Here is a 25,645-nt window from a genome sequence, read left to right on the forward strand (position 1 = left end):
GAATGAGTCGGAAAGTTCTCCATTCACCTGCACTCTCGCCGTTGGGGCCCCGTATAGGGCGGAAACCCAGTTCCTGATGTGAGCCCCGAAGCCCATTCGACGGAGGAGGAGGAGTTGCATGTACCTCCACTCCACCCTGTCAAGAGCTTTCTCGAAGTCCAGGGAAAGCAGACTTGCCTCGAGGTCTGATTCTTGGGCATGGTGGATTAGGTCTATCGTCTTCCGGATGTTATCAGAGCCTTGCCTGCCCCCTATGAATCCCACTTGATCCCCGTGAACCAGCTTGGGCATTATCCCCTCCATCCGTTTGCCCATCACCTTGGCCAGGATCTTAACATCTATATTGAGGAGGGAGATTGGTCGATAGGAGGAGCATTCAGTGGGGTCTTTGCCCTCTTTGGGCAGGACCACAATTATGGCCCTCATCATGGTATCCGGCAGAGAGCCCCCCTCTAACACCCTGTTAAACACCCTCACCAGATATGGGGCTAGGATATCCCGGAACCTCTTGTAGAAGTACACGGAGAAGCCGTCTTCCCCCGGGGACGTTCCCACCTTCATCCCACTGATCGCGTGCTCCACCCCCTCTTCCGTCACCCGGCCCTCTAGACCCTCCGCCATTTCACCTGTCAAGACGGGATCTGGATAGAGTCCAGGAAACCCTCAATCTGAGTGTCATCCCCGTCATATTCTGACGAGTATAGCCTTTCATAATAACGGCAAAAGGCTGCCTCGATGTTGGGGGTGTCGTGATCTAATGATCCCCGATCATTCTTCACGGCCTTCACCGTTCTGTTCCTTTGAATCTCTGAGTTTCCAGGCCAGGATTTTGTCAGCTCTGTCCCCCTTCTCATAATATCTCTGTTTCACTAGCTGGAGGCTCCGCTCGGTCTTATGTAACAGGAGGTCTTTCAACTGGAGTTTATAGTTTTCCAGGGAAGCAATCTGATCTCTTTCCAGGGGAGCCTGCGAGAGGTCACCCGGCTGGAGTTGGGCTATCTTTTCCCTCAGGGACTTTTCCTGGGCCTCCCTCTCCCTCTTTTTCAGGGCTCCCACTCTAATGAGGACACCGCGTAAGGTCGCCTTAAAGGCGTCCCACAGCACGTGTGTGCCCACCTCGCTGTTGTCGTTCAACTCGAAGTACTCCGAGATAGCGTCCTGCACTTCCTGTACTAGAACTTCGTCCTTCAGCAGGGAGTCATTACACTTCCATCGCCCTCTACTGCCACTCCGCCATCCCCCTACTATGGTGGTGCGGACCAAGTCGTAGTCGGACCAAGGAACCGGGTCAACCCTGTGGCCAGAGACATGTGGAAGGAGGGGTTCGTCTACCAGGATACAGTCTATACGGGAGTATGATGTGTGGATTGCTGAGTAGTATGTGAAGGAGGGGAGGCCTGTCCTGGGAGTTGGGATGGTGTCCACTAGGCCCAGCTCCACGTTGACCCTCTGGAATATACGGGCCATGGTTTCATCAGCGGCCCTGGTGAGCTGAGGCCCCAAGTGTTTTCTATCCGCGGTTGGGTCTAGGACCATATTGAAGTCCCCCCCACCCCCCACCACCAACATCCCGTGAACAAACAATTTCAATTTGTCCTTCACTCCCTCCCAGAATTGCGCCTGGCCTTCGTTAGGGCCGTACACGACTGCCAGAGTCAGGGGGGGAACCCCGCAAAGAGCCCTTTGCCAGCAGATAACGGCCCTCTGGGCCCTTCACCGTGGCTTCCACTTCAAAGCCAACATCCCTTGCTAGCAGTATGGCTACCCCCCTTTTCTTGGTTCTGTGGGATACGCTAAGGACCTCCCCGATCCCGCCCCCTTGCAATTTCGGTTCCTTCCCCCGGGCCCAGTGCGTTTCCTGAAGAAAGAGCAGGTCAAGCTTTGGCCTCCTAAATTCCCTGCAGACCAAGGATCTCTTGGTTGGGGTGTTCAACCCCCGCACGTTAAGGGAACCCACGCCCAGGGCAGGCAGATCCTCAGCCATTGTCTAGAATCGACATTTTACTGGGTAGCTGACTCATGGCACTTTTCCTTTCCTGCTCCTTTTGTGTTATAACCTGATCTCCCCTACCCTCTCTCACCCTCCCCCCAGGTGGGCCTTAAACCTGTCCCCAACTGCCCCCTCATCTGAACTGAACAACCCCAACTGTTCCTTCAACCCCCCCCCAATCCCCCACCCCCCACCCCGGCATCCAGCCAAATAGTTCCACCATTGCTGGTAATTGGCCGGACCACCAGGCTACCGCCTCCGGCTGGGCTGAAAATCACTCCTCCTTGAGCCCTCCTCTTTGTCCCCCCTGACCCCCACCAGGCCCCCGTCCCCAAGCAACCGGTATACTTGCTGTTCTGGGAGGCCCCTTACATCCTTAGACCCCGTAGTCGGGTTGGACGTTGTGATCATGCATTGAGTTCTTTGCCCGGTTTCCCCGTACCCTTTTGCACTTCCGGATTAGTTTTCCAGCTACCAGGCTACCCCGGGTTCGACCTGCCCGCTCCTCCATGACCGGGGTCGGCGTCTTTCCTGTCTGTCGTCGGGGACAGCGGGTTCAGTTTCTTAAATTTCCGTGGACCCGTCTTCTTTCTCCTCTCTCCTTGTGACCTGCGTTCCCTGGCTCCTTCCGCTGCAAATCCCGTGGGTTCTCTCCGAGGGGCCGGGTCCGACACATACTCTTGGATGGCTCCCCTTATGTCCTCCTCTGTAATCAGGGTCAACCTTTGACCCTCGTACTCAAACGAGAGGGAGAAGGGATAACCCCATCTATAGCGCACCCCCTTCTCTTTTAGCATGTGTGTCAGAGGACGGCACATCCTGCGTTTGGCCAGCATGTATGAAGAGAGGTCCTGGAAAATGGACACTTGTTCGTTGTTATAAGTTATCTCTCGTGTCTTTCTGGCCTCCTCCAGAACCTTAGCCTTCTCGGTGTAGTAATGAAAGCAGACCAGGATTGACCGGGGGCCCCCAGTTCTGCCCCCCGCTCTGTGGACCCGGTCGAACGTTGGTTCGGTCGTCATCTCGTCCGAGAAAAGGAGGGTGATGATGTCTCGCACCACCCAGTTCAGTTCTCTTTCCGTTTCTCCCTCTGACTCCGGGACCCCAAAAATTCTGAGGTTGTTCCTCCGTTCCCTATTTTCGAAGTCGTCCATTTGTCTGGCCCTCTCCTCGTCTCTTTTTTCTAGAGCAGCTATTCTCATGGACATGTTCATCTCTTGTGTCATTGTTGAGGACTGGTTGGTCTCCAGCTGCAACAGTCTGTCCTCGACCTTGTCCACCCTGCGGTCCATGTTCTCCATTTTCTGGGCAATGTCCGCCCGCATGTCTCTAATCTCCTGCAGGACCGAGGCAAAGCCCTTTTCCATTGTAAGGGAGGGCGGCGGCGAGGTCTCGGGCTGGGACATTCTAGTCGTCCGATCCAGGCCGCTAATCTCCCTTCTTGCGTCCTGGTAATGATACTCCTGGAGGGTTTGGCGCCAGCTCATCCGATCTCCCTCTGGCCGGTGGTCTTCGGGGGCCAAGAGTGAGGATCCTGCTGGGTGACCGCCCTCACTCCTCCGGGCAAAACCGCTCCACGTGGGGCTATCTTTGAGCGGGCCCGGTCAGTCTCCGGCGGGGGCCTCTCGCTCTACACACCCTTTTCCCGCTGCTTGTGGTAGTCTGTCCCTGTGTTGGGGGGGTGGCGACAATGAGTATCAAATTGTAGTCTAATGAGGGTCCAGGCTAGGCTTGCTGGTTAGGTACCATCGGCCATGTTTCCTTCTGAGTCCATCTCCGGACGGGCACTCGTCCTGGGACAGAGCCCAGGGGCCACCACCTGTAGTAGTCCCTCACCTCCCTCTCCGGCCGTGCTCCGCTGTTGTCCGCGGTACACCGCTCTGGTGGCCCTCGTCAGGGACCGTTGGTCGGGGTCCCGGCGGCCCTGTTCGACTCCGTGATCGGGAGCTCGGGTCAAGCGGGCTGCCTCTCTTCTGGTGGATTCGGGATCGCGGCTCGAGTCGCCGCCACCAGGGGCTTCCGCTCTGGGCTGGTCGGTCCTCCCGTGCTGCGGGGCCGCGACGGTGGAGTCCCCGCCGAAGCGCCGCCGTGTTCGGTGGCCGGGGTAGATTGGAAGGGTCAAGCGCGCTTACAGGCCTCAACAGCTACTGCGTACCACGACTCCCCGCGCAGCTCTGGAGGCGGGCGGGGCCTCCTGCGGATTCTCTCGTTGGGCCGCAGGGCCTCGTTCTTGGGCTTCCGAGGGTCTTTCGGCGTCGCTCTTTCGCCCGGGGTCCCCCGCCACTGAGAACCGCAGCTATTTCGTGGGGGGGGGGGGTCTCAATCCCTCAACACGGCCCAGTTTCGGCAGGAGCGGCGTCTTCAGGCAGCCATCGCCTGTGCGCCCCCTGGTGTACTCTGTTGTTACAATTATTAACTGTTATTATTTTTTCTGGGTTATTTTGAAGGTGAGACTGTATGGACTCTAGAGGTAGTGTGGACGGATTGGGTGAGCAGACTAGTCTATTTAGTCAAGTTTAGAGAGGCAAAATGGAGGTCATAGAGTTCCATGATTCACAAGACACTGAGGAGCGGCAACAGCTTGGACAGGCAATTAAACAAAGTTTGATGGAGGGAGATATCATTTTAAAGCCACTGGTGCAATTAAAACATTCAAATTGTTAGGGGAAAGGATTTGTTGAAGGAGATTTTCATGAATTGCAGACTTACCACACAGCAGGGGTCATTGAAAGATCTGGGATCTAACAGACACAACTGGTTCTGCTCTTAATGAGAACCTTATTGATAGGTAAATACTTTCTATGCCATACTCACACACTCCAGCAGGTAGATGGCCTCCTCCGGCTGCAGGCATTGCTTCCCGTGCCTGGTGAATCCCATGGTATGCCAAAACTTCCCCTGCATTGAAAGGAAAGTGTTATGAGCTACGATGCTGGTCGGCAGTCACCCAAAGGAAGCTGCATCCAATCCGTCAGCTAAATCAAAACCACTATATTCAAAGCTGTTACAAAGTGCCTTCAATAATTCAATTTAAAGACAAAGCATATAAAAGTATTTACTGGTAGAAATTGTTCACAAGTATAGGATATGCGTCCTTTAAAACTGCTGAACAGGAAGGTACCTCAGATCACATTTTTGTGAGGCTCTTGTGATGAATCCGATGGAATCATTACCGATTTCCCGGAATTGACCTCCTGCCATGTCGGCAGGGGAAGGCAGCCGCGACCCGATCCTGACCCTGCAGGTGGTTATATGAGGGAGGATCACAGGGGAGGGGACAACTACCAGGGAGAGGGGATGCCTACATTGGATGAGACGCTGTATTCTCCCCTTATCCCTGGCGAGCACCCTATAATACCCACCTTCGAGATGGCCGTTGGTCACCCCACAATTCCTCCTGATTATGAAAATCCGAAATCCCTTCCTTTATGTCAATCTAAACAAAACTCCATGTATATTCCAAAGATTCATAACAGACAAAACATCTTCTGTTTTTGACATTTCTTAATGTGAAGGTTTTAAACAACCTCATTGTAGAAATCCAATTAAGTCTATGGACTTCTTCTCCCATAAAGCCTCAAGTATTGAGACGAAGAAGAGGAGGGAAGAGTTGATGCAGATTAAGCAAAGACTAACATGAAGACTAGTTTTGTTCAATCCAAAAGGGTCGGTACATTTAAAAATGGCATCCGTAATATCAAAGTCAGTTCGAGAGATAACTGTGAAGGAAAAGACGGGCACATCAATTCGGCCAGGCATCCAGATAAGGTGCGTACCTGGCCTTTTTACGCATGAAAATCTTGTAAATACAACAGTTTTATTATTGTCCTGTGTACATTTACACACAGGTTTAGAGCAGACGGCAGTGCAAAGGTCAGGTTACTTGACATAAACCAGAAGGCTTCTTTTGATTTTTATCTACATGGATGTAATTGCAAGCCGCCTCTGAAACAGAATGTATTTCTTGGAAGCCTTTCTAAAAAGAAACTGCACACTGTGATAAAAGGGATGGTTTCTTTCCATTCAGCTTCTGGGTTGATGCACATGGAGCAGACAGAAGCACTGTGCATATTTATTTTCCTAGAATTTTAGGATTGTATGATTAATAAGATGGAAAAATAAGTTGTAATTGAGAATTAATATTTTGTAACAAATTAGGCTTTTTCCCCCCAGTGAAAGCAAACCAGTATTGCACAATTGTATTTTTCAGGGTTCCGGTGCGGTGTGCATAATCATGCAGAGGCATGTCATTTTTACAATTGTAATTTAATTTACACTCTAATTATAAAAAATAGTGTGTAAAATTTTGAATTACTTTAAATGGTCAGTGGCAGCAGAGTCTTTGCTCAAGGGTGAGTGATTGTCATTACACCAATTACAGGTGTTCTAGCCTCTCAAATCTTCAAGACTACAATTAAAACATTCAAAAGATGACTCTCCAGGAAGTGCAAGCGCTGTTCAAAAATAAACAAATGAAAGTTACATTGGTAATTGAAATAGAAACTCAGCAAAACCTGTCCCTGTGATAATCCAGATAGGTATCTAGCGCTTCATGAATGGTTCGTCCAACATCTAGGTACTGTGATTATTATAGCTCCATCGATACTCAGTTAACCAACCTCTGAAGTATGTTAGCCAATAAGATAGCTCAGCCAGTTGAGCACTTGTTGCTGCAATCTGTAGGTTGCTGGTTTGAATCCCGGCAAGGCCAACGTAGCCTTTCATCCTTTCGAGGTCGATAAAGGAGTACCGACTTTGGTATTGTGATAAATATGTTCTATGTACAGCGCTTCGCCAAAAGCGCTATATAAATAAACATTTGACCGTTAGATTAGATATAGAATTTAGCATGGAGTCCTTGCCTCTCTCCACTGTTGTATCATAACATTGGCATACCATTAGGTAATAATAGCTCCAGAAAATGAGGACTTTCATTAAACCTCAAAAGACAATTCTGCAATCGAACCTCAAAACACACAATACAATTAATGTTTACTTTACTATGTAATTGGCTAGGTTTTTGTGATTTCAACATTTAAATATATACAGGAGAGATCAAATGGCTAGACCTTAGAGAACTAATGAAAGATGCATTCTGTGACAATGCAGAAAGCTGCCACATAGTAATAATTTCCATAAAGTTTTAGCGCACGTCCACTGGATGTCACATACTTTTACTCTCTTGCAAACGAGAAAAGTCATTTTTACTCTCTTAAAATCACATTTACTCTCAAAATTTAATAACAGTGAGCAAAATACTCACACCTCAAAATCTCATATGGAGCACTGCATGCGGCGGCTCACGAACTTGAGTCACAACTACCAGCATGGCATAAAAGAAGGAGAAGCCCAGCAGGATTACCTGAAAGACCGTAGGAGCACCGGGAAGCTCAGCGGACTCCGGTCCAAGTCACTGAAGGAAGCTGGCGAGTGAACGCAGAGCTGCAGGAAATGCTGGGGAGACGTCTGCATCGTGCAGGAAGCCAAGCCAGGGAGGAGGCTTAACTGCAGAGGCCTGACAGAAGTGGGAGATGCCGTGAACCACCGGCAACTTGGCCCAGAGCCATTGGGGACCCCCGGGGCGTATCAACACACGGGCAGTCAAGTGAATGATATTATGGACAATGCTCAAAGGCGATTTAAACAGACAAAACCTAATGTTGAATCAATGCTTAAAAGAAAGAAGATTTGAATACCGACAAGAAAAAATTCAGTACGAAAACTAATTTATCTATGCACGAGATGTCAGTGTGGGGGAGAGCTGTAACAGTGTTACCCTAAGCAAATACATTGGACAGAACAAAGTAGCTACTGATGTGACACATTGAAACCAATAAGGAGTCCAGGTAAAGAGAAGGCACTAGACAGCTGACATTTTAGGAAAGATACTTGGCAGGGAAGTATAACAGGGGATCTGTAAAACCCAGAGAAGGATTCCTGGCAGGAAAGTATACAAGGTTATTCACCAAAGTTGTGTAAAGGACCTTAACATTCGGGGAAGATACCTCACCTGGCAGAAGAGGGAATCCGAAGAGCCCCATGAAATTACCCTAACATTCAGGGAAGATACCTGGGAGGAGAATATGCTAGGGAATCTGAAGAGCCCCATGAAATTACCCTAACATTCAGGGAAGATACCTGGGAGGAGAATATGCTAGGGAATCTGAAGAGCCCCATCGAATTACCCTAACATTCAGGGAAGATACGTGGCAGGACAGTATAGCAGGAGATCTGAAGAGCCCCATGAAAAGGATGTGTGGCAAATGAGTATACCAGGCAATCCACCAAAGAAGAAAGAAGTTTAACAGTGATACAAAATGCCTGGCAAGGACGTATACCAGGCAATCTGAAAAGTACATGAAAGAAGTTCTGATATTTAGATACAGACTATTGAAATTGTATAAAGACTAACATTTTGAAGGAAATACTTGATCTAGGAGTATAATAGGAAATCTAAAAAGCCCATAATAGGATTTCTGGTAAAAGAGTACATCATCCAAATCTTCAAGCTTACAGAACAAGAACCTTGTGAATCCAATATAAAGAAATAGTTTTTCAAGAGAAACACTTTGGCTACAAAGGCATTGTTAGATGGTTATTGTTCAATTTGATCTACTCCCATTTGACTGCATCTTTTCGACCTAATTTGGTAGGTCAAATGGTACACTTTAATAAAGAAATAGTTGTGGGGTGGGGTAAGGGAATACGTTGAGGTGGGGGAAGTCTGGGAGGTGTGGGGGTCTACCCCCGCATTAGGGGAGATGCAGTGGGTTCTCCCTCCGCAGTAGGGCAAAAAGAATTATGTTAAATCAGTAGTACGTCAGGTTTTTTGGGTCAAATAACCCATATCCGTTGGATGTTACGGAATATATTGTGTGAACAAGAACTTTCAGAGTCTAGTATAAAAACCTTAAGGTATTGTTGGATAAAGGGATTAATGGCTGGTTGTTGGTTGGGCTTTGTGATGCTGGAAATGCATCTGAGGGACAGGGCCTCTGAATCCTTGTCCTTTTTCTGTTTTTACCGTGTGTTCTGTTATGTTTTCTGCCCCGGAGTCCATGTGGGACTCCTGGCAGTGCAGCTCTCTCTTTTGGTTTGGTGAACAGACCCATGGGATACCCTTATGGCACCCATGGGTAGGGGTGCAACCCTGTGCCCCTAGTGTATGTTTTTGGGCACCTGTGGGTGGCCCCAGAGCAGGGTATGGGCTGGTGGCAGCTCTGTGCTGAAATCGACAGGTGCTCCGGGTGTCCTCCATTTTGGGATACCCAGGCCCTGCCATTGGGATCTGTTGATTCCTGATAGGAAACAAGATGGCCCCTGTGGCCTCTTGCTTTTTATTGCCTGTTATCTCGTTTTCCCAAAGTCCTGGGAAGCCCTGTCTCTGTCCCTTCCCCCTGACTGGCTGTTGGGTGGAAGTTCCATGTATGGTATTGTTGTGAATGCCCCGCTAGACTGACTGGAGCCTTCCCAGTGACTGTATGTTGTGGGTACCTCCTGTGGGTGGGACCTGGGTGAATGGAGTGTGTGACCAATATACACTTCTTGTTGTGGTTGTCTGGTTTCTGGCATGAGAGACAAAGACTGAGACAACCCTGCCCGAAACTGGCCTGAATACAGTGTGTAGTGTTGAATGGCTGGGTACTTGTCCCAATCCACATTTCTTGTTGTGAGTGTCTGGAAGGGAGGAGTGTGGCCTGAATGCACTGTGTGCCTGATTGGCTGACTGACTGCATGAATGCCCTGCAGTATGATTGGCTGCTGAGTGTGTGCCAGCAGCGTGGATGAGAGAGAGGATAGTATATCTGGGGACCTCTCACCACTGGAAAAGTGTTCAGAAGGGACCTTTGGTTGAGAAGCGACCATTGTGCTCCTAAAGCAGCCAGGGAGCTGAGTCTCCACTCTACGAGTAACTTCTTCTTCCAGCTGATCCTCGACGTCCAGCTGGAAGAAGAAGACTTGCTGTGGCATTTGCTTCGACCGATCTGAAGGCTGACGAGATCGTCGAGGGCTGACCCGAGAGAGGACCTGGTAAGGCGCCCTCTTCCCGTGCTCCGAGGGACCATCGAGCACCGCTCCATCTTCGCCGAAGCGCCCTGGAAGACAGACCCTCGAAAGGCTGTCGACCCGAGATGGGACCGCTGAGGAGATCGAAGTGAAGCACCCGGACATCGACGCCGTCGAAGTCCATTGCCGTCGACCAGGGTTCGCAGGTTTGTGTAACCGCTGGAGGCCCGTCGAAGTTGTGTTACCCAGCCGTGGGAACCACTTGACGCCGTGCCGCCGACGACCGGAGCCGTCCGCTCCTTTGCCTAAGAACATTCAATCGAAGGACTCTCTCGACCGCATCGTCGACCGCTTATCCTGCCGGAGAAAGTCGAGGCCGACCAACGCGCCGAGGAGAAACCTGCCGGTGGGTTTCCCTCCACCCGACGACCTCAAAGACTCGGACGACTCGACGCCCTTGCTGGGCTCCCGTCGCTACAATCTTTGCGGTCCAGAACTATTGTCATCGAGGTGCCCCGCACACCTCCGCCTTGCAGGACGCCGACGCCCCGACGCCGACGAGCACCGCTCGGACGAAGCTGCCGCCTCTTCGACATCATTCTACCTCGTTTGTCGACGGACGTTCGACGCCCCGTGCCTCCCGCTTGAAAGGGAAGGCATTCAAGAAGGGCCGTCGATTTCCCGTCGCCGAACAGCAAGTCCCTCGACGTTTGTCGACGCCTTCGAGGAGCTCGACTCCACCAGGTACATTGGGGGGGGTAAAAACATTATAGGAGAGAATAAGACTTGCAGAGTAATATATGGACTGGGCTTGTGCTATATCTTTCTTTACAGGTTGCCCAGGTGGGGGGGATCTCCACACAGAACTGTGCCCAGTGGTAGGGGCCAGTATCCTGCCTATTGCTCAACCATCTTATTTTCTCTCCTCTCTCTATTGCTGGTTTCACTCTATTGGTCTGTGTGGCATTGTACAGTATTGTTCATGCACTTCAATGAGATCTAGGGTGGTACCACTTTAGGATTGTAAATATTTGTCATTGTAGATTTTGCCGGAGTACAAAGAGAGTTATCATGATGAATGTACATAACCTTAACTATTGATTATATAAAGACTGTGTTCTAACCAATACAGAGTGTGGATATTCCTTTGTGGGGGCTTGGGGATACACTGTACTTAAGAACCAGCCTGCATCACCTCCTGAGAAGCTAGGCCTTGATTGCTCGACCATTGCTACCGAATAGAGAATCTTGGCTGGGGTCTCCTGTGCCTCTCCTCCACCATATAGGGAGCGGAAGTACAGACACCCCCCACCGGTCGTTGAGGCCCGTCTCTCACAGGCTTCTCCTCCTTATTCGTTTTTTCCCTGAGGCCGCCCAAAGTCTGAATGAGCTCTCACCTTAGATATGTAAATGCTGGGCTCTCCATCCTGTGACTGATGCAGGGGCGCTGGGTTCCAGTTACTTCACTGGGATTGCTTTAACTCTCTTGTAGCCTCAGAGATGCCGTGGATTCAGGTAAGTAAGCGCGGCTGCTAAAACGTTGCCCTTTGCTAACCTGATGTTCCTTTGCTGACAGGTGTGGCCGGAGACTGGATCCCTGGATGGTAAGTGAAGATCTGACTTGTTTTCACAGGCTGGAGCAGAAGATATCACTAGAAGACTGGAGCTGACTCGGTGAGCGTCCTGCTGCAGATGCAGAATAACGCGAAGCACATTCTTCCAATCGGGTGTGGTTTAAATAGTGTTGAGGTGATTAGATGTCTTCCTCCTCAGCCTCGCCCAAGAGAAAAAGAGTTCCTGTGTTCCAGAGTCAAGGAGTGATGCCAGCCCCACCCAGGTAAGAAAGTAGTTCCAGATTGGAAAAATAGTCCCACCCAGCAGAAGGCTGGAGCTTCATTTTGCCAGGACTTGTGAAGGTGAGTATGCAGCATGGTCTGCTACAGGTAAGTCCACCCAAGCACCTTTACCCAAAGTATGAGCCCGGCACCTCTGGCGCCGGGACCAGTGATTCTTATGAGCCTGGTGCCAACGGCACCAGGACATGGTCCAGAGGGCCCCGATAGGGGTTGGTTGGGACCAGGGGCGGGGGTTGTGAGCCTGCTTCCGGGGATGTTGGGCTTGTCCTGACTCCTTGGAAACAGTGCTCATGACATCCTCCCACTCACTCACCAGGTCGAGTATTGTGTGTGGTGGGAACCTGTACCTCCCATACACCTGGTCATCAGGCATCCCAAAAAGGCTGGTCCTGGGTGTAAAAATTCTGGGCCTGGCTATCCTCCTCTTCCTCCTGCGGTGTCCCACGACCACTGCTGCGAGGAATGGTATATTCATCGTAGCGTCTGAGCTTGTTTGTTGATTGCGCGCACTTTTATGCTGCGCGGGGCCGCGTACGCCTGCTTCCTGCTGGCGTACGTGTTTCCGGATTAGCGCGTCTTTTTTGGCGCAAGCGTTTCCTCTGTTCAATTCCATGAATACGTGTTGTAGGCGCGCGTGTGGGCGTTCTGCGCATTTACCTCCTGTACTTCCCCCGTAATGCCCACATTTTCACACGTTGTTCCCCATTCCGCGTGTTACGCCCACTTTTGTTGTGTGCGCTGCGCTATGTGCGCTTTCGCTGTACGCATAGCGCACACCGTTTGAGGACGTGTGCGCCTGTGTGCGCCACGCACGATTTTAGCGCACATCCAGGATTTACACGCACACAGACTTCCATGAATCAATTTTCGGCGCACATTAATTCCATGAATCAGACTGTTAATCTTTACCTACAATTGTTGCTACTTCATAACTCTGCAACTACAACTATTACTGGATTAATCTCCGTTCCTGCCACAACACTCTGCTGCCAGCTCTTTTGATCCTGCCCACTTTCTCTCTGTTGCTCCTGCAGAAATAGCTCCTACTAATGTAGTATACAACAAGTTAACTTCTAAATGAGATTCAACCATAACTTGTATCCACTACACTTGACAATTCATGCTCTGCATGGCTTCTAGAGATTTACTATTGCACCATGTATCCACATGACACATAGTTGATGTCAGATAGGTATATTTGCATGGCACCAGTTGGCTTGGGGAGCCAAAAGTAGCTCTTGGTCGCTGTTGGTGTCAAGCTAACCAGGCTCTTTTAGGTCCTATACAGGAGCTAAATAGCTCACAGCAATTTCGAACCTTGATATGTGTATATGTTTTTTTAGTTATTTAATGTATAATACCTTGATGCATCTGTATTTATTTCTTGAAAACATCTTGAGAACATTAACTGGACTTTATACCAAGCTACTGATCTTCTTAGTATAAGTCTTACTGCTCAGCTCCGTTACCAACTGAGAACATGGTTCGTTTTTTCTGTTAAACATTTGCAGGTCCACTAAGGTTGGAGGCCCAGAACCTTACATCAGTTGTGGTAGTCAAAAAACTCCCAAAATAGCTGTCGAGTGAAAACAGAATTTGAACACTATATAAACGTGGGCCTTTAAAAAAAAGTACATGCCTGTCAGTTGGGTTGTATAAGCCTAAAACCATCTCGGCTGGTGCACGGCAAAAGGAAAAATATACATTTATTGGATATTTATAAAAGGTACCCATACAACAGAGCAGGGTTTCAAGGTGCCACACGGCAAAAGGGAAGGGAAAAGGGGAGAAAATAAAGCAATGACAACAAATAAATAATAAAACTAGAAAACGGTCCTACTAGGCCTTATGGCATTCGAAACATGCAAGTGCAGTGGAAAGGGTGTTGGGGGGGGGGATAAGTGCAGGAACGGTACCCTGGGGATGGAGTGGTAGATGAAGTGCCAGTGATGCCTGTGGGAGAGGCAACAGGTAAGTGCAAGGGCAGAAGCATGATCCAAGGTGGGGGATGTCTGCCACTCAGCAGTCAGGTGTGTGCCAAGGGCAGTGCAGGGGGTGGTGCTGGTGGTGACTGGGGATTGGGGTAGTTTCACAGAATTTGACAAAATTTTTTATATTATATTATTTATTAATCCAATTCCACCCCTAACATATTTGCGGTAAAAAAAAAACTCCCTAAATTTGGTCAATTCGGCCACAATCAAATCAGCCACGATCAACTTCGGTAATACGGGCGACTGGGCTGATGAGATGAACCCTGTTGGACGCAGGAGGGGCCAGGCGGCCAGTATCAGCGGCGGAGAGGAGAATTAACAAGGGAGGGAGAGAGGGAAGGAGTTGGAGATAGGAAAGGTATTGATTTGTTTGCAGAACTTGAGGTGGTCTGTTTCAAGACAGAGAGAGGGAGGCTGTTCCAGAGGAGAGAGCCAGCCAAGGAGAGAGAACTGCCCACAGCTTTCTGCTTGGAGAAACATTTGATCAGCAGAGTTGGAGCTGGAAGATCGAAGGGATCAGGAAGGAGAGTATTTAGGGAGAGAAGGCTGCAGATCGCGTGGTCCCAGGCCCCAGAAAGCGTTGTGGATGATGTAGAGGGTCTTTAATTTGAACTTGCAAACACCAGGAGCTAATGGAGAGATTTTAGAGCTGGAGAGATACGGTCCCTGGGCTTTAGGCCAAGGATACGTCCTGCAGCCCTGTTCTGGGTCAGTTAAAGGGGTGAAGGGAGGAAAGGGGCAGGTTAACGAAGAGGCTGTTGCAGTAATCCAGCCTGATGAGGATTAGAGCTCTACAGACATTGAGCTTCTAGGGGAAGGTGAGGAAAGGGAGACTGCCTCTGAAGAGGTGGAGGTGAAAGTGGGCGTTCTTGGCAAGGTCCAAGGTGTTAGGAGTAAAGGAGACAGAGGAGTCAAAGATGGCCCCAAGGTTTCTGGCCTCAGTGGCAGGAGAAGGGGGAGAGACCATAGAGAATTGCCAGAGTGCTGGAGGGAAGCGGGGGGCAGGTGTCTTGATAGGAAGAATCTCTGATTTACTGGCATTAAGAGAGAGACCGTTAGAAGCACACCAAGACTGAATAGTAGACAGGCAATCGGCAATGAAGGAGCAGGAGGAAGAGGGGAGCTTGAAGAAAAGTTGTGCCAGAAGGTGCAAATTGGAGCAAGGCTGCGAGTCCCTCTCATAGGTTCTCTCACCTGGAAGATAAACAAAGAATGAGACACTATCACTGAATAAGATAGTTACATAAATGCATTTAGTCCACATCAAAACAAAACACTTGAGTGGAGAGAGGCAAGCAACAATTTGTACTTCGCTAAAAACTCTGGCTTCACAGAATATTTTTGCTCCTTAAATATGACTTTTTCAGCTGCGCTAGCATGATACATGACTAAGACAGGGTCTGTATTGAGTAATTATGTCAGAAATACAGATAGACATGCAAGAGGGAAAGGCCCAATATGTGTTCTTTTCTATCCTTGGCCAAGCTCAGGTGGAAGGGCCAACACATGCTATTGTTTGTACGTGCTATTTTGACTGCTATTTCTTAACTTGAGAGACCACGAGTAAAAAACCTGTTGTGTGACATTGTAGAATGAGAACTGGTGTTCATTTAATATATATATTTCCACAAACGTTCCTTTGAATATCATTTCTACTACATGTGGTATCACATATACACAGGCTGGGAAGGGAAAGGAGACTCAACAACAATGTCAATAGCCATTATTTCTTGTATTGCTATATCTTGAATTATCAATGCATTACTAACTGATAAAGATGAAACATGAGTTTTGAGCAACAGGGCAAGTGCCTGGGAGCAAACGGGTACAAAATGTAGAAGAAAACATGTCCCTAAGAAAAATAAGAGGACAATCATTAGGAAGGCACCAATTTTCCAGCCAAAAGAGCTGATAATTGATCAAAAGGAGCAGGTAAGATCCCATGTCCCAGTGGGCACGTGGGCCTGTTCAGCAATACCATGCAGCTTCTTTGTTGCTTTGCAACAGAAGTGGAGGTATCGGGCACATAGACAGCAATTTACCCCTAGGATTTTGCATACACCACCTCTTTCTGCAAGTATGATATCTAAAACCAATCTATTGTGAAGGGCCACAAGGTGTACTGCCTGTATTTTTTCAGTGATATTACTCAATATTTCAGTGGTGCCATTAATATTTGCTTCTAACAATCTAGCCAGGCGACGGACATCCCTAATGTTTGTGGCAGGGCCAGACCAGGGGATGATTGCTTCAATGAGATCACCAAATATTGGTGCACCAGTATCATCCTGAAAAACAGTTCTGGGATGTCTGGTAGGGTTGTCAACACCAGGGTTCTAATAGATACGGCTGGAAATACAAATCCTAAATGGCAATGGCCACTCCAATGTGTAGGTAGCCAAGTGTAAGCGGTAAACCCACAAATGAAATACACTGAGTCGCCAACATAAAAGGGAACATCAGTGTCACCCCTAGGAATGGTGAATGTTATGTTGCAGTTGGTGCTATATCCTGGGAACTTAGAACCATTGTTATCAATACAAACATCCCCTGTGATGTTGGAGGCCCGGATATGCAGGGAAGGGATAGAAAATGAATGAGGGTTATTATCTACTAGCTATGTAGTAGGTTGAACCGGAGCTGCCGCAGTCACTAGGGCAGCCCGGCAGATAAAAGGAGAAAACACATTTGACAAAGGGAAAGTAGCATTTGGGAGAATAAAACTCACATGCTCCCTTGCGCAGCACTTGCTGTTGCAATTGGGCATACAAAGAGGAGGAGGCAGAAGGAAGGCATAGCGGATATTGGCTAGTCTCTGGGCTATTCCTTTAAATATGGTTATAGTTTCTATAGTTAATATAGCCATGTGGAAAGCATAATATGAAGCAAAAAATGGAGGGGCAACAGTTGCAGCGGGAGCCCTTGTCATGACCCTTACCCCAGACCCCCACTGGCAAGTCCACTTGCCAGGTAGTATCAGGGCTCCGGGCTCCATTAAGGCCTTGAAGGCCTGGCACCCACTCCTAAGACTCTCTTGGAGCCAGTCCTGGTGCCTCTGGTGCCAGGCTCATACTCTTTGAAGAACGTGTGTTAAAGGGGACTACTTTTTTTCATTTGGGCCTGCAGCTAACATGGAGGCACCCATATAGCTTGGTTCCTAGGAACTAAGCTATGCGGTATAGTGTTTTGGGTGTGGTGGCCTGGGAATACTTTACCTGGACTACTTTGTTGAGGCTATTTAAACCACACCCAAGCAACAAAGCACACTTCTGAGACTGCAACGTGACGCTCACTGTGTCCTGTGATACCCACAAGCCTCGGAGAAGCGAACCTGCAGAGGAGACAAAGGGGACATCGTTAGCAGCATTGTGGGATGTTTCAACCCACTGATCCAAGCCCTTCAACATTACTGTGCATTGCTGGCAGCAGAAACCTCAGAAATGGCCACTGGAAAGCATGCTGCTCGCTAAAATCATCCAAATCTGTACAGTAAACATCTGAAAGAATAGGCAGCCATCCACTTTTGCCTATCTTAGTGAGCACAGGAGATCAATGCCAAAACCACCATTGGGCTACCCACAAAATAGTCTGAAACCACTTGAAAAAGCAATGCTGAGTGCAAAAAGAAACAGCTGTTGAAAATCCGTTTTCTTGATTGTCAAAAATATGCAAAAATCATGGCTCACAAACCACCTAAAAGATCCAACCTCCTTGTTGGGTGTTCCACATTATTCTACTGCAAGGATCCACACAAATACAATGTCAGCAAGAATCATATGCTATCAGAACAACATCCACTTTTAAAGCTACTTGATGGAAAGACAGCTGTCAAAATGGGTGTAGTGCCGTTACTCGCCTCTGTCAGGTGCTGGCGATTTCTAATCCTGACAGGAGAACTGGTGTTTCAGAAGTTAAATATGTCAAAGAAGAGAATTCTGTCAAAAGGCCATATAAGAGTGCCACACATTGATTTCATGCTGAAAAGGACTAGATTTAAACATGAAGAAGTCATAAATGACCTATCAAAAAATGTAGAAATCATGACTATACCACCTTTATTACATTCAAGTCTTCCTGCATTCGAGCATATAATTCGTCCCATCGAAGAGGAAAGTCTAGAAAAAATTCAGCAAAACTCCTCATGGATAAGCGTTGATCAATCCCCTAAATCATTGACGCAGAAAAGTAATAGAACTCAATATGACCTGTTTAATAACCACTCAAGAAACAAAGGACGAGTCAGACATCTCATGACCAAACCGTTCCAACCATCGAAACGGAATAATAAACCAATTAATCGTATTGAACGATCACAAATAGTTGACCTAACTGCACCTCAGAAATCTGTGGTCAATCTAATTACGGATCAAGTGATAATGAGTGGAACACCAGTATCAACTCATCCCACACCATTAAGACAACTGTCTCCTCTGAGTCAATTGGTTTCAGTTCTGGACAATGTCTCTTTAACCGTACATGGTCAAACGAATGCACCTTCCGATCATGATGCTTACCCAAGATCCAAAGTAACTCCACAGCCTGTAGTAAATACACAACCAAATCTGTCTATAACTGACACATCTCAAGTTGATCAACTAAGATGTGCAGTTGACACTTACATTCTTCGTCGGACATCCGAGATAAAAGATCTGGCATCCAAATTATGCACGCAGAATCTAAATGCGCAACCTGTTTCAAATCGAGATCAACAAAATGTTTATGATGTAGAGAACCATTATTTGAATCAACCTGAAAATAGAGTGCCAACACCTGCAAAGACATCAGGAATGCCGGATCTAACAAAAACCTCTAATGCAGTGGGCCCTTGCAATGAACAAGATAAGATCAAATTGATAATCGAAACATATTTGGCAACTCGCTTGGAGTAGTCAGCAAAATCTCCAAACATCACGACAGAAAATCAGGCGAGAGTCACTTTTGCTAAGCAACCAGAATTACAGAAAAATAACAAGCAATTCCAAAAAACAAAAAGAATGACTAGTGAACTGGGTCATAAGAATTCCTCTAACATTGAAGACCCCTTAATGAAGTCACGTAAAATGGAGCAACAACGTAAAAAGAAATTCGCAGGTTATCATGCTTTAATACTAGGAATTGTCCGATTATGGATGAAATCGGGGCTTTTTATGAACTCACTGTGGCAAGTACGACTAAAATTGTTCTCAATGGGATTTTTATTAGCTCAAGATACGGAAAGGAAAAATGTAGACATTAACAACGAAACGATTGCATACCCTACCTCTCATTTATAACCATCATTGCTCCAAGAGAATATGGAGAAAAAGCTAGATTCTATAAAATTAATAAGTTGGAATTCGAGAGGACATTTTCATTTACTTACAAATTCCAATCCAATTTTAGAAGATGCAGATGTTATACGACTACAAGAAACATGGATATCCACTATCCCAGTATGGGACAGCCATGAAATTGTGATTAATCCAGCCATCAAAGCTCAAAAAGGACGGCCAATGGCAGGGCTTATGGTTGCCGTCAAACTGGGATCCAAAATGACACTTCATGCGTGGAATAATCCCAACAAGTTTATACAAATGGTAAAAATATCCTATGATCAAGAAACGCTGGCAATAATAAATGTCTACAGAAACCCAGTAGCAATTACGGATGACTGTTTCTATAAAGCTCTATCAAAGATGTTTGAATTTATTGGTAAAACGAAAGAAATAACAGATGTAGTATTAGCAGGGGACCTTAATCTAAATGCCTTTAAATGTGATGCCGTGAAGAAAAAACAAGAATTCAACAAGTGGAGTAATTTTATGAAGCAATTTGGCATGCGAATGGCCAATGGTTCTCTCCATGGAGATATCCCTCCACAAGCTACATGGCAAAGAGGTTCCTCAGCAAGTACCATTATCTATATTTATCAAATAAGAAATATATGACATCAAAAGAATTTAAGATAGTGAAACAAACTAGCAGTGATCATCATATGCTTCTACTCACTTGGTCGAGAGATAAAGTAGAAGTAGATACCAACTGTCAATGGATGTCACAAAAGTTGATAGTAAACAATGCCAAATCATGTTTTAAGTGGCACCCAACGGAATTATTAGATCTAAATAACAATTTGCTACAACAAATGGATTCACAGGCTGCAACATCGAATGTAGAATTGTTGTCTAACTATAGAACATTCTTTACCCCTTCAGATCGTGTTCCGGTCCATACGTACGATCATTTATTGTCTCAAAAAATAAAAGAACACAGAAAAGAATTAAGATCTGCAAGACAACTTCCTTGGTCCGAAAAGTCTGTTGCTTTCAAATTGATAAAATCGCTACAAAAACTGGGTACGCTCCTATAAAGAACAGTTATTTCAAAAAGATGGGGAATCCTTCCTGGGTGCTATAACGAACAAAAACTCAGCACAAATCAGGCATTTACTTAATTCGCACATCGCATGTAAACAATCAAATGGCACAACTAAATGGAGTATCTGAGAATCAATGGGTATTGCACTTCTCCAACCTATATACAGATAAATCCTCTCAAGTACATGAATATGAAGGTCAGAGCTCATTGTCCTGGAACTTGGATTGTTCTGAAGACATCATTGAAGAATTTATTATTAAATCATCATCATCAAGAGCTGCAAGCCCAGATGGTATTACCAACTTTATGCTGAAACAACATCCATGGCACTGGGCTAAAATTTTAAATAATATATTCCATCAGATATTACAAACCCGGAGAATTCCAAACTCATGGCGTACTTCAATCATAGTGCCGATACTTAAAAAAGGAGATCGTACCATACCATCGAACTATCGTCCAATAGCGCTATTGGACGCTCCAGGAAAATTTTCACTCGATTGGTACTATCAGCATTTAATAACTGGACACAAGAAACCACATGCCGAGACCAAAATCAAACTGGATTTGTCCGGGGGTTAGGGACGTCAATCAACCTTATGATTCTCAATTCCTTAAAAGCTCAAGCACGATACACCAAAACCTCTCTATTTTTTGCTTTAGTCGATTTAAACGCTGCATTCGATTCTGTCTCCCGCGTTAAATTGTTTCAAAAGCTAACTAGAGCTAACTGCCCACCAGACATATTGGACATAATACGTGCTTTACACTCAGGTACGTCCATACGGGTTCGACTATCTACCATCGGCCTGTTATCCACAACAATTAAAACAACAAGAGGTCTGAAACAAGGCTGTATTTTGGCATCGGCATTGTTTAACTTCTTTATTCACGATGTCCAAAAAGTTCTCGTCCATCTTAACAGATTCACCTAAAATGAATGGCACAGTAATACAAGCGCTGTGGTATGCGGACGATTTAGTCCTAATATCCAAAACACCCATAGGCCTCCAGAGATTAATTTCTGCACTGTCAATCTACTTTGAAGAGAATGAGCTTTCTCTGAACATCAAAAAATCTCAGATATTAGTCGACATCCCAAAATGCTCATCAAGATCAAAGTTTGTATGGATGGTTAAAGACATTACCCTAGACATTGTAACTAACTACAAATATTTGGGAACTCAGTTTGAATCAAACTCAATGCCTATTGAACATCTGCAGTTACAACAAAATAAACTGATGGTTGCAATTGCCCAATCAAAGGTAATCCTATATAAATACGGTAAATTTTCCATCAAGCCTGCTCTATACTATTGGTTACAAAAAGTGACTCCTACACTTCTATATGGACTTGAAGCTCGAGATATCACTGACGCTAAAAACCTAGATAAATTGGAAGCTAAATACTGGAGAAGCCTATTGCATTTACCTCAATCAACCCCGATTTCATGCATTCGTTATGAATTGGGACTTACGTCACTCAACGCCAAATATCAATGGCAACTTTGTGCACTATTTAGAAAATGCTTAGTAAATATAGCTGCTGATACTGTTATAGCCATTTTATCTAATTATCTGGTTTCAACTAATCACTCATTTTATCTAATTATCTGTTTTCAACTAATCACTGTTTTGTTGTAAAATGGACCACCAATGTGTATCGAATTCTGGCTACAGCAGATGTAGATGTTGAAACTTTAATCCAAAATCCGGAACGAGCTAAGAAAAAGATTTTTCTTCAAGATTGGCTACTTAATCGCGATCTCTGTTTAAGTTATAAAAATTTCAACAGCCAAATATTCCCAGATAAAAAAATGGGAACAGTAGCAAGTTACCTGATCAAATCGCCTTCACCACAAATTCGTATAGCGATTATGAGATTGCGTTTTAATTTGTGGCCCACAAGAGATATCTTAGCCCAGCGAAAGCAAATTGTTAGTTCAGAAAATATTTGCAGATTTTGTAACAATACGTTACAAAAAGAAACCTTAGAACATCTAATCAACTGGATTTAAAGATATGTGTGCTTAGTTTAAATTTATAAATGTATTTTTTCACAAGGAACTATGTTGCAATTGACCATAGGTAACTTGATGCAGTTAAAACTTTCAAGAGGCTTTCTTCCCTGAGAACCCTTCACACCTTGTTCATTCCCACCAAAAGGAGGATGTCGTATGGGCATGTTAATCAAAAGGGGAGGAGATTTTCTCTGCTGCCCGGAGAAAGAAACAATGGATTCCTTGGACTGAATAGGAAATGCTAATTCGGGTGTAACTGACAACAACTGCTCTGGCAGGAAGACTTACCATGTGACTTTCTGACTCAGCTCAGCTTGGAGGTGGGCCAGACTGGAAATGTGGATTGATGTTGAAGTAAATATAAGTTTTATAAAAATGCTTATAGCAAAGTGTCCTGAACCGACAGAAATATCACCCACAGTTAAAGACTAAGCTGGAAGCTGTGCGATATTCTGAGACTGAACCCCGGAATTTATTCATATCCTAGCCAGTGTGATTATGTTAGGAACATGAAAAATTACAGAGAGATGCCCAGATCGGATGTGCATGCATGTATAAAAATTGGTGCAGAACTAATATTGAGAAATACACCAAAAGTGCGAAAAAGTTATCATTTCTGAACTAAAGCTAGTAGGAGGATGAGAGTTGGATAAGAATATACCTTAAGCAATCTGTCATGTAATTATGTATTCTCAACAACTTGTGTATATTGGAAATATGTTTTTTGGGAAAAATAGATTTTCTGGATAAAAACAAACGGGAGGGATTTCGTTTGGATCATAAACATAGCATCACTCGGACTCATGATGACACACTGCTCATGTCTCAAATCAGGGAACAGGGCATCCTCCGACATATCAAATCCAGAGGGTTGGGCATAGATAATCAGCCTCGCCACCCACTTTGGAAATGGATAAATAGGGACTTCGGGGGACCCAGAAAGGGACACACTTTCCACTCCTCAACTGATTCTTGGCAAAGCACCCTGCAGGATTCCAGACCCCAGACTCCAGAGATAGACCCAGACTCTAGAACCCAACTCTAGAACCTTGAAGCAGAGAGGGCTAACCCAAAAGCTGAACCCTTTCTCAGCAGGCCTTCAGAATCTTTTGCAACCTGATTCTAACCCCTAAACTTCCAAGGGGCACCACAAATCCAACAGCCTGGCTGTGCTGTTTTGCTTCTAGCTAAGAATCCTGTGCTAGAACCAGATCCAGACCCAGAGAGCAGAGCTGTATCCAGAACCCGTCAGATCCAGTCCAAGAGGCCACACAGTCTAGAGTGCCATGCTACGAGCAGAACCCAGTGACCGAGACCTGTCCGGTGGCGAGCGAATCCCAGCCAAACCCTTGACCAGATCTGTGATGGGCCCATTCTATTCCAAAGCTATAGTTGTAAGTATTTAGTGTAGAATTGTCCATAACTAACCTCTTAGTATTAAGTAACCCAATCCAACCTATCCATAACTGCATTATTGAATCTCTTGTTTATCCTGAATTCTTCTCTCCTCCACATAATCCTTGAATTATTGTATTGATAATCATCTTGGCACTAATACATATATTTTCTGGCGAAAGGCAATCATCTCGTTCAGACAGAAACCATCCGGAGGCGCCTCTGGGTAGGTGGCTGGGCTGTCATGTAGTTTGCGGCTCCATAAACTCTCTAGTGTTAAGAAATCTCTGTTCCAAATCTTCAAAAGTGCTTCTTTTATTCTGAAATCTTGACTGTTTCTGAAAAATCTACCTTCACAAAAACCTCTAACTTTGGAACCGCATGTCCTAGAACCAAAATTTAACTTATAGTTTTTCCGTAATCGCGATTCACGCACGCGGAAAAATTGCTGCCAATTGCAATTTGGCTCAATTTCCTTTCATGTCAAAATAGCTATTTCTTGCTTTCCACTCCCGAGTTTCGTTTTCTTTCTGATAATCATTGCTAGTGTGGACCTGACCCAATTCAAAGCACTCTCACTAGTTTTGAATCTTAGTGAATTAAAATCATTTAGCATGTTTTCCCATTGCATTCAAACCACATTAAAAGCCATTACCTGTGTTAAAATCATACCTGTTCTCTCTAAGCTTGCTGGGGGAACTGGGATTGAACTGCATTGTTGATTGCCATTCCTAAAACATGTGTGCCCTAATTACATCTCTTCATATTGCATACTGGGGGGAGTGAGTAATAACAGGGGGAAAACGTGATCATAGGTCTTTTGATTGAAATCATATCAAGTCTAATTTCTGTGTTGCATTCTTTTCTATTATTGCATTCCTTGAAGCATACAAAGTAGTCTCTGCTATAGTACCCTTCCTATTCCTACTCCTCATTGATTAGAGATTGTTGCTATTGCTTTATTACCCATTGCTGATCATTGTTCATATTCATAAGTGTGATATTAGAATATTATTTCATATAAGTGTAATCTATATGTTGTTTAATTCTTCAAATCTTTTAATTTGCAAAACAAACCTTTTTGGCTCAGTGAGGTCAGGGGGATTCAAAGAGAGGGGTGTTATATAAGGGTACATCACCCAGATTTAAAAGAACTTTGACATAAAAATATATAAATGAGGGTTTCCATTGGGCATACCATACTAGGCATTGACTTAGTTGGACTGCTGGATTGAAATCACTTACAGCATTTTACCTGCAATCTCCATCCTGTCATCCGCTCCCAGCTCCAGTGAACAGCTTCTTCTGGACACCGCATACCTTCCGGATCGAAAGACCTGAAAGAGAAAAGGAGAATACAATATTAGAAAAGGCATACTCTGGCATTGCTAAGCTACGAACAGCACAAGAAGCTTACCTGGCTGGTCGGCTCCCGGCCGGCACCACTCCGGAGTTCCACACACGCTGGAGAAGCACTGCGACCTGTAAGGAAGAAAGGTAACAGGTTAGCAAAGGCAAGACAAAGCAGCGGCGCGCATAGCACTTACTTACTGCATTACAGCGCTCATCACGCGCCATCATTTATCGGCGAGGCCCAACTTGACCAGTGCGCCACGTTGAAGCTCCGCACACCTATGGAGAAAGAAAGACATTATTAATCAAAAGAAAGGCATGCAAGGATAACAACGCTATACAGAACTGCTGCAATAAGACCTACCTTAGAGACACTTGAACGGGCACGCGCCATTGAAGTAACTTGGTCGCCCACGTCCACTGAAGACAACGCGCCTCTGCCAAGAAGGCAGGACGGAGAGCACGCCTAATTCCACAACATGGTGAGGAGAGGGCCCAGAGGGGCTGAAGCCACAAGGGGTGGTGGGAGGATACTTACCTCAGTTGGCCAGTCTTGAACCCAGCCCTCCTGTATCTTAAGGCTGAACATCCTCCGTAGACAACATCCAGGGAAACTGGCGTCCCCGTGGATACCAGGTCACTGTAACAGCCCTTCCTCCACAAAGGCAGGAA

At 46.0% G+C, this 25,645-nt stretch overlaps 1 protein-coding gene across 6 annotated transcripts in view; it reads right to left on the reverse strand.

Moving 5' to 3' along the window:
• The window catches only part of TSEN54 (tRNA splicing endonuclease subunit 54), a 571,608-nt gene that overhangs the window by 466,985 nt on the left and 78,978 nt on the right, over positions 1–25,645 (reverse strand). For 2 of the 6 annotated variants that reach the window (XM_069654774.1, XM_069654776.1), the window contains exon 4: positions 4,805–4,888. The exons of 2 other annotated variants lie outside the window; for them this stretch is intronic. In XM_069654774.1, the coding sequence (XP_069510875.1) occupies positions 4,805–4,888 (84 nt within the window). Of the gene's footprint in view, positions 1–4,804; positions 4,889–7,352; positions 9,092–14,914; positions 15,042–25,645 lie in introns of those variants that run through there. 2 more of the 6 variants (XM_069654779.1, XM_069654780.1) reach the window with 2 other exon arrangements.

The sequence above is a fragment of the Ambystoma mexicanum genome, chromosome 3q (assembly GCF_040938575.1).
Source record: "Ambystoma mexicanum isolate Mex_15411 chromosome 3q, UKY_AmexF1_1, whole genome shotgun sequence".
NCBI lineage: Eukaryota > Metazoa > Chordata > Amphibia > Caudata > Ambystomatidae > Ambystoma > Ambystoma mexicanum.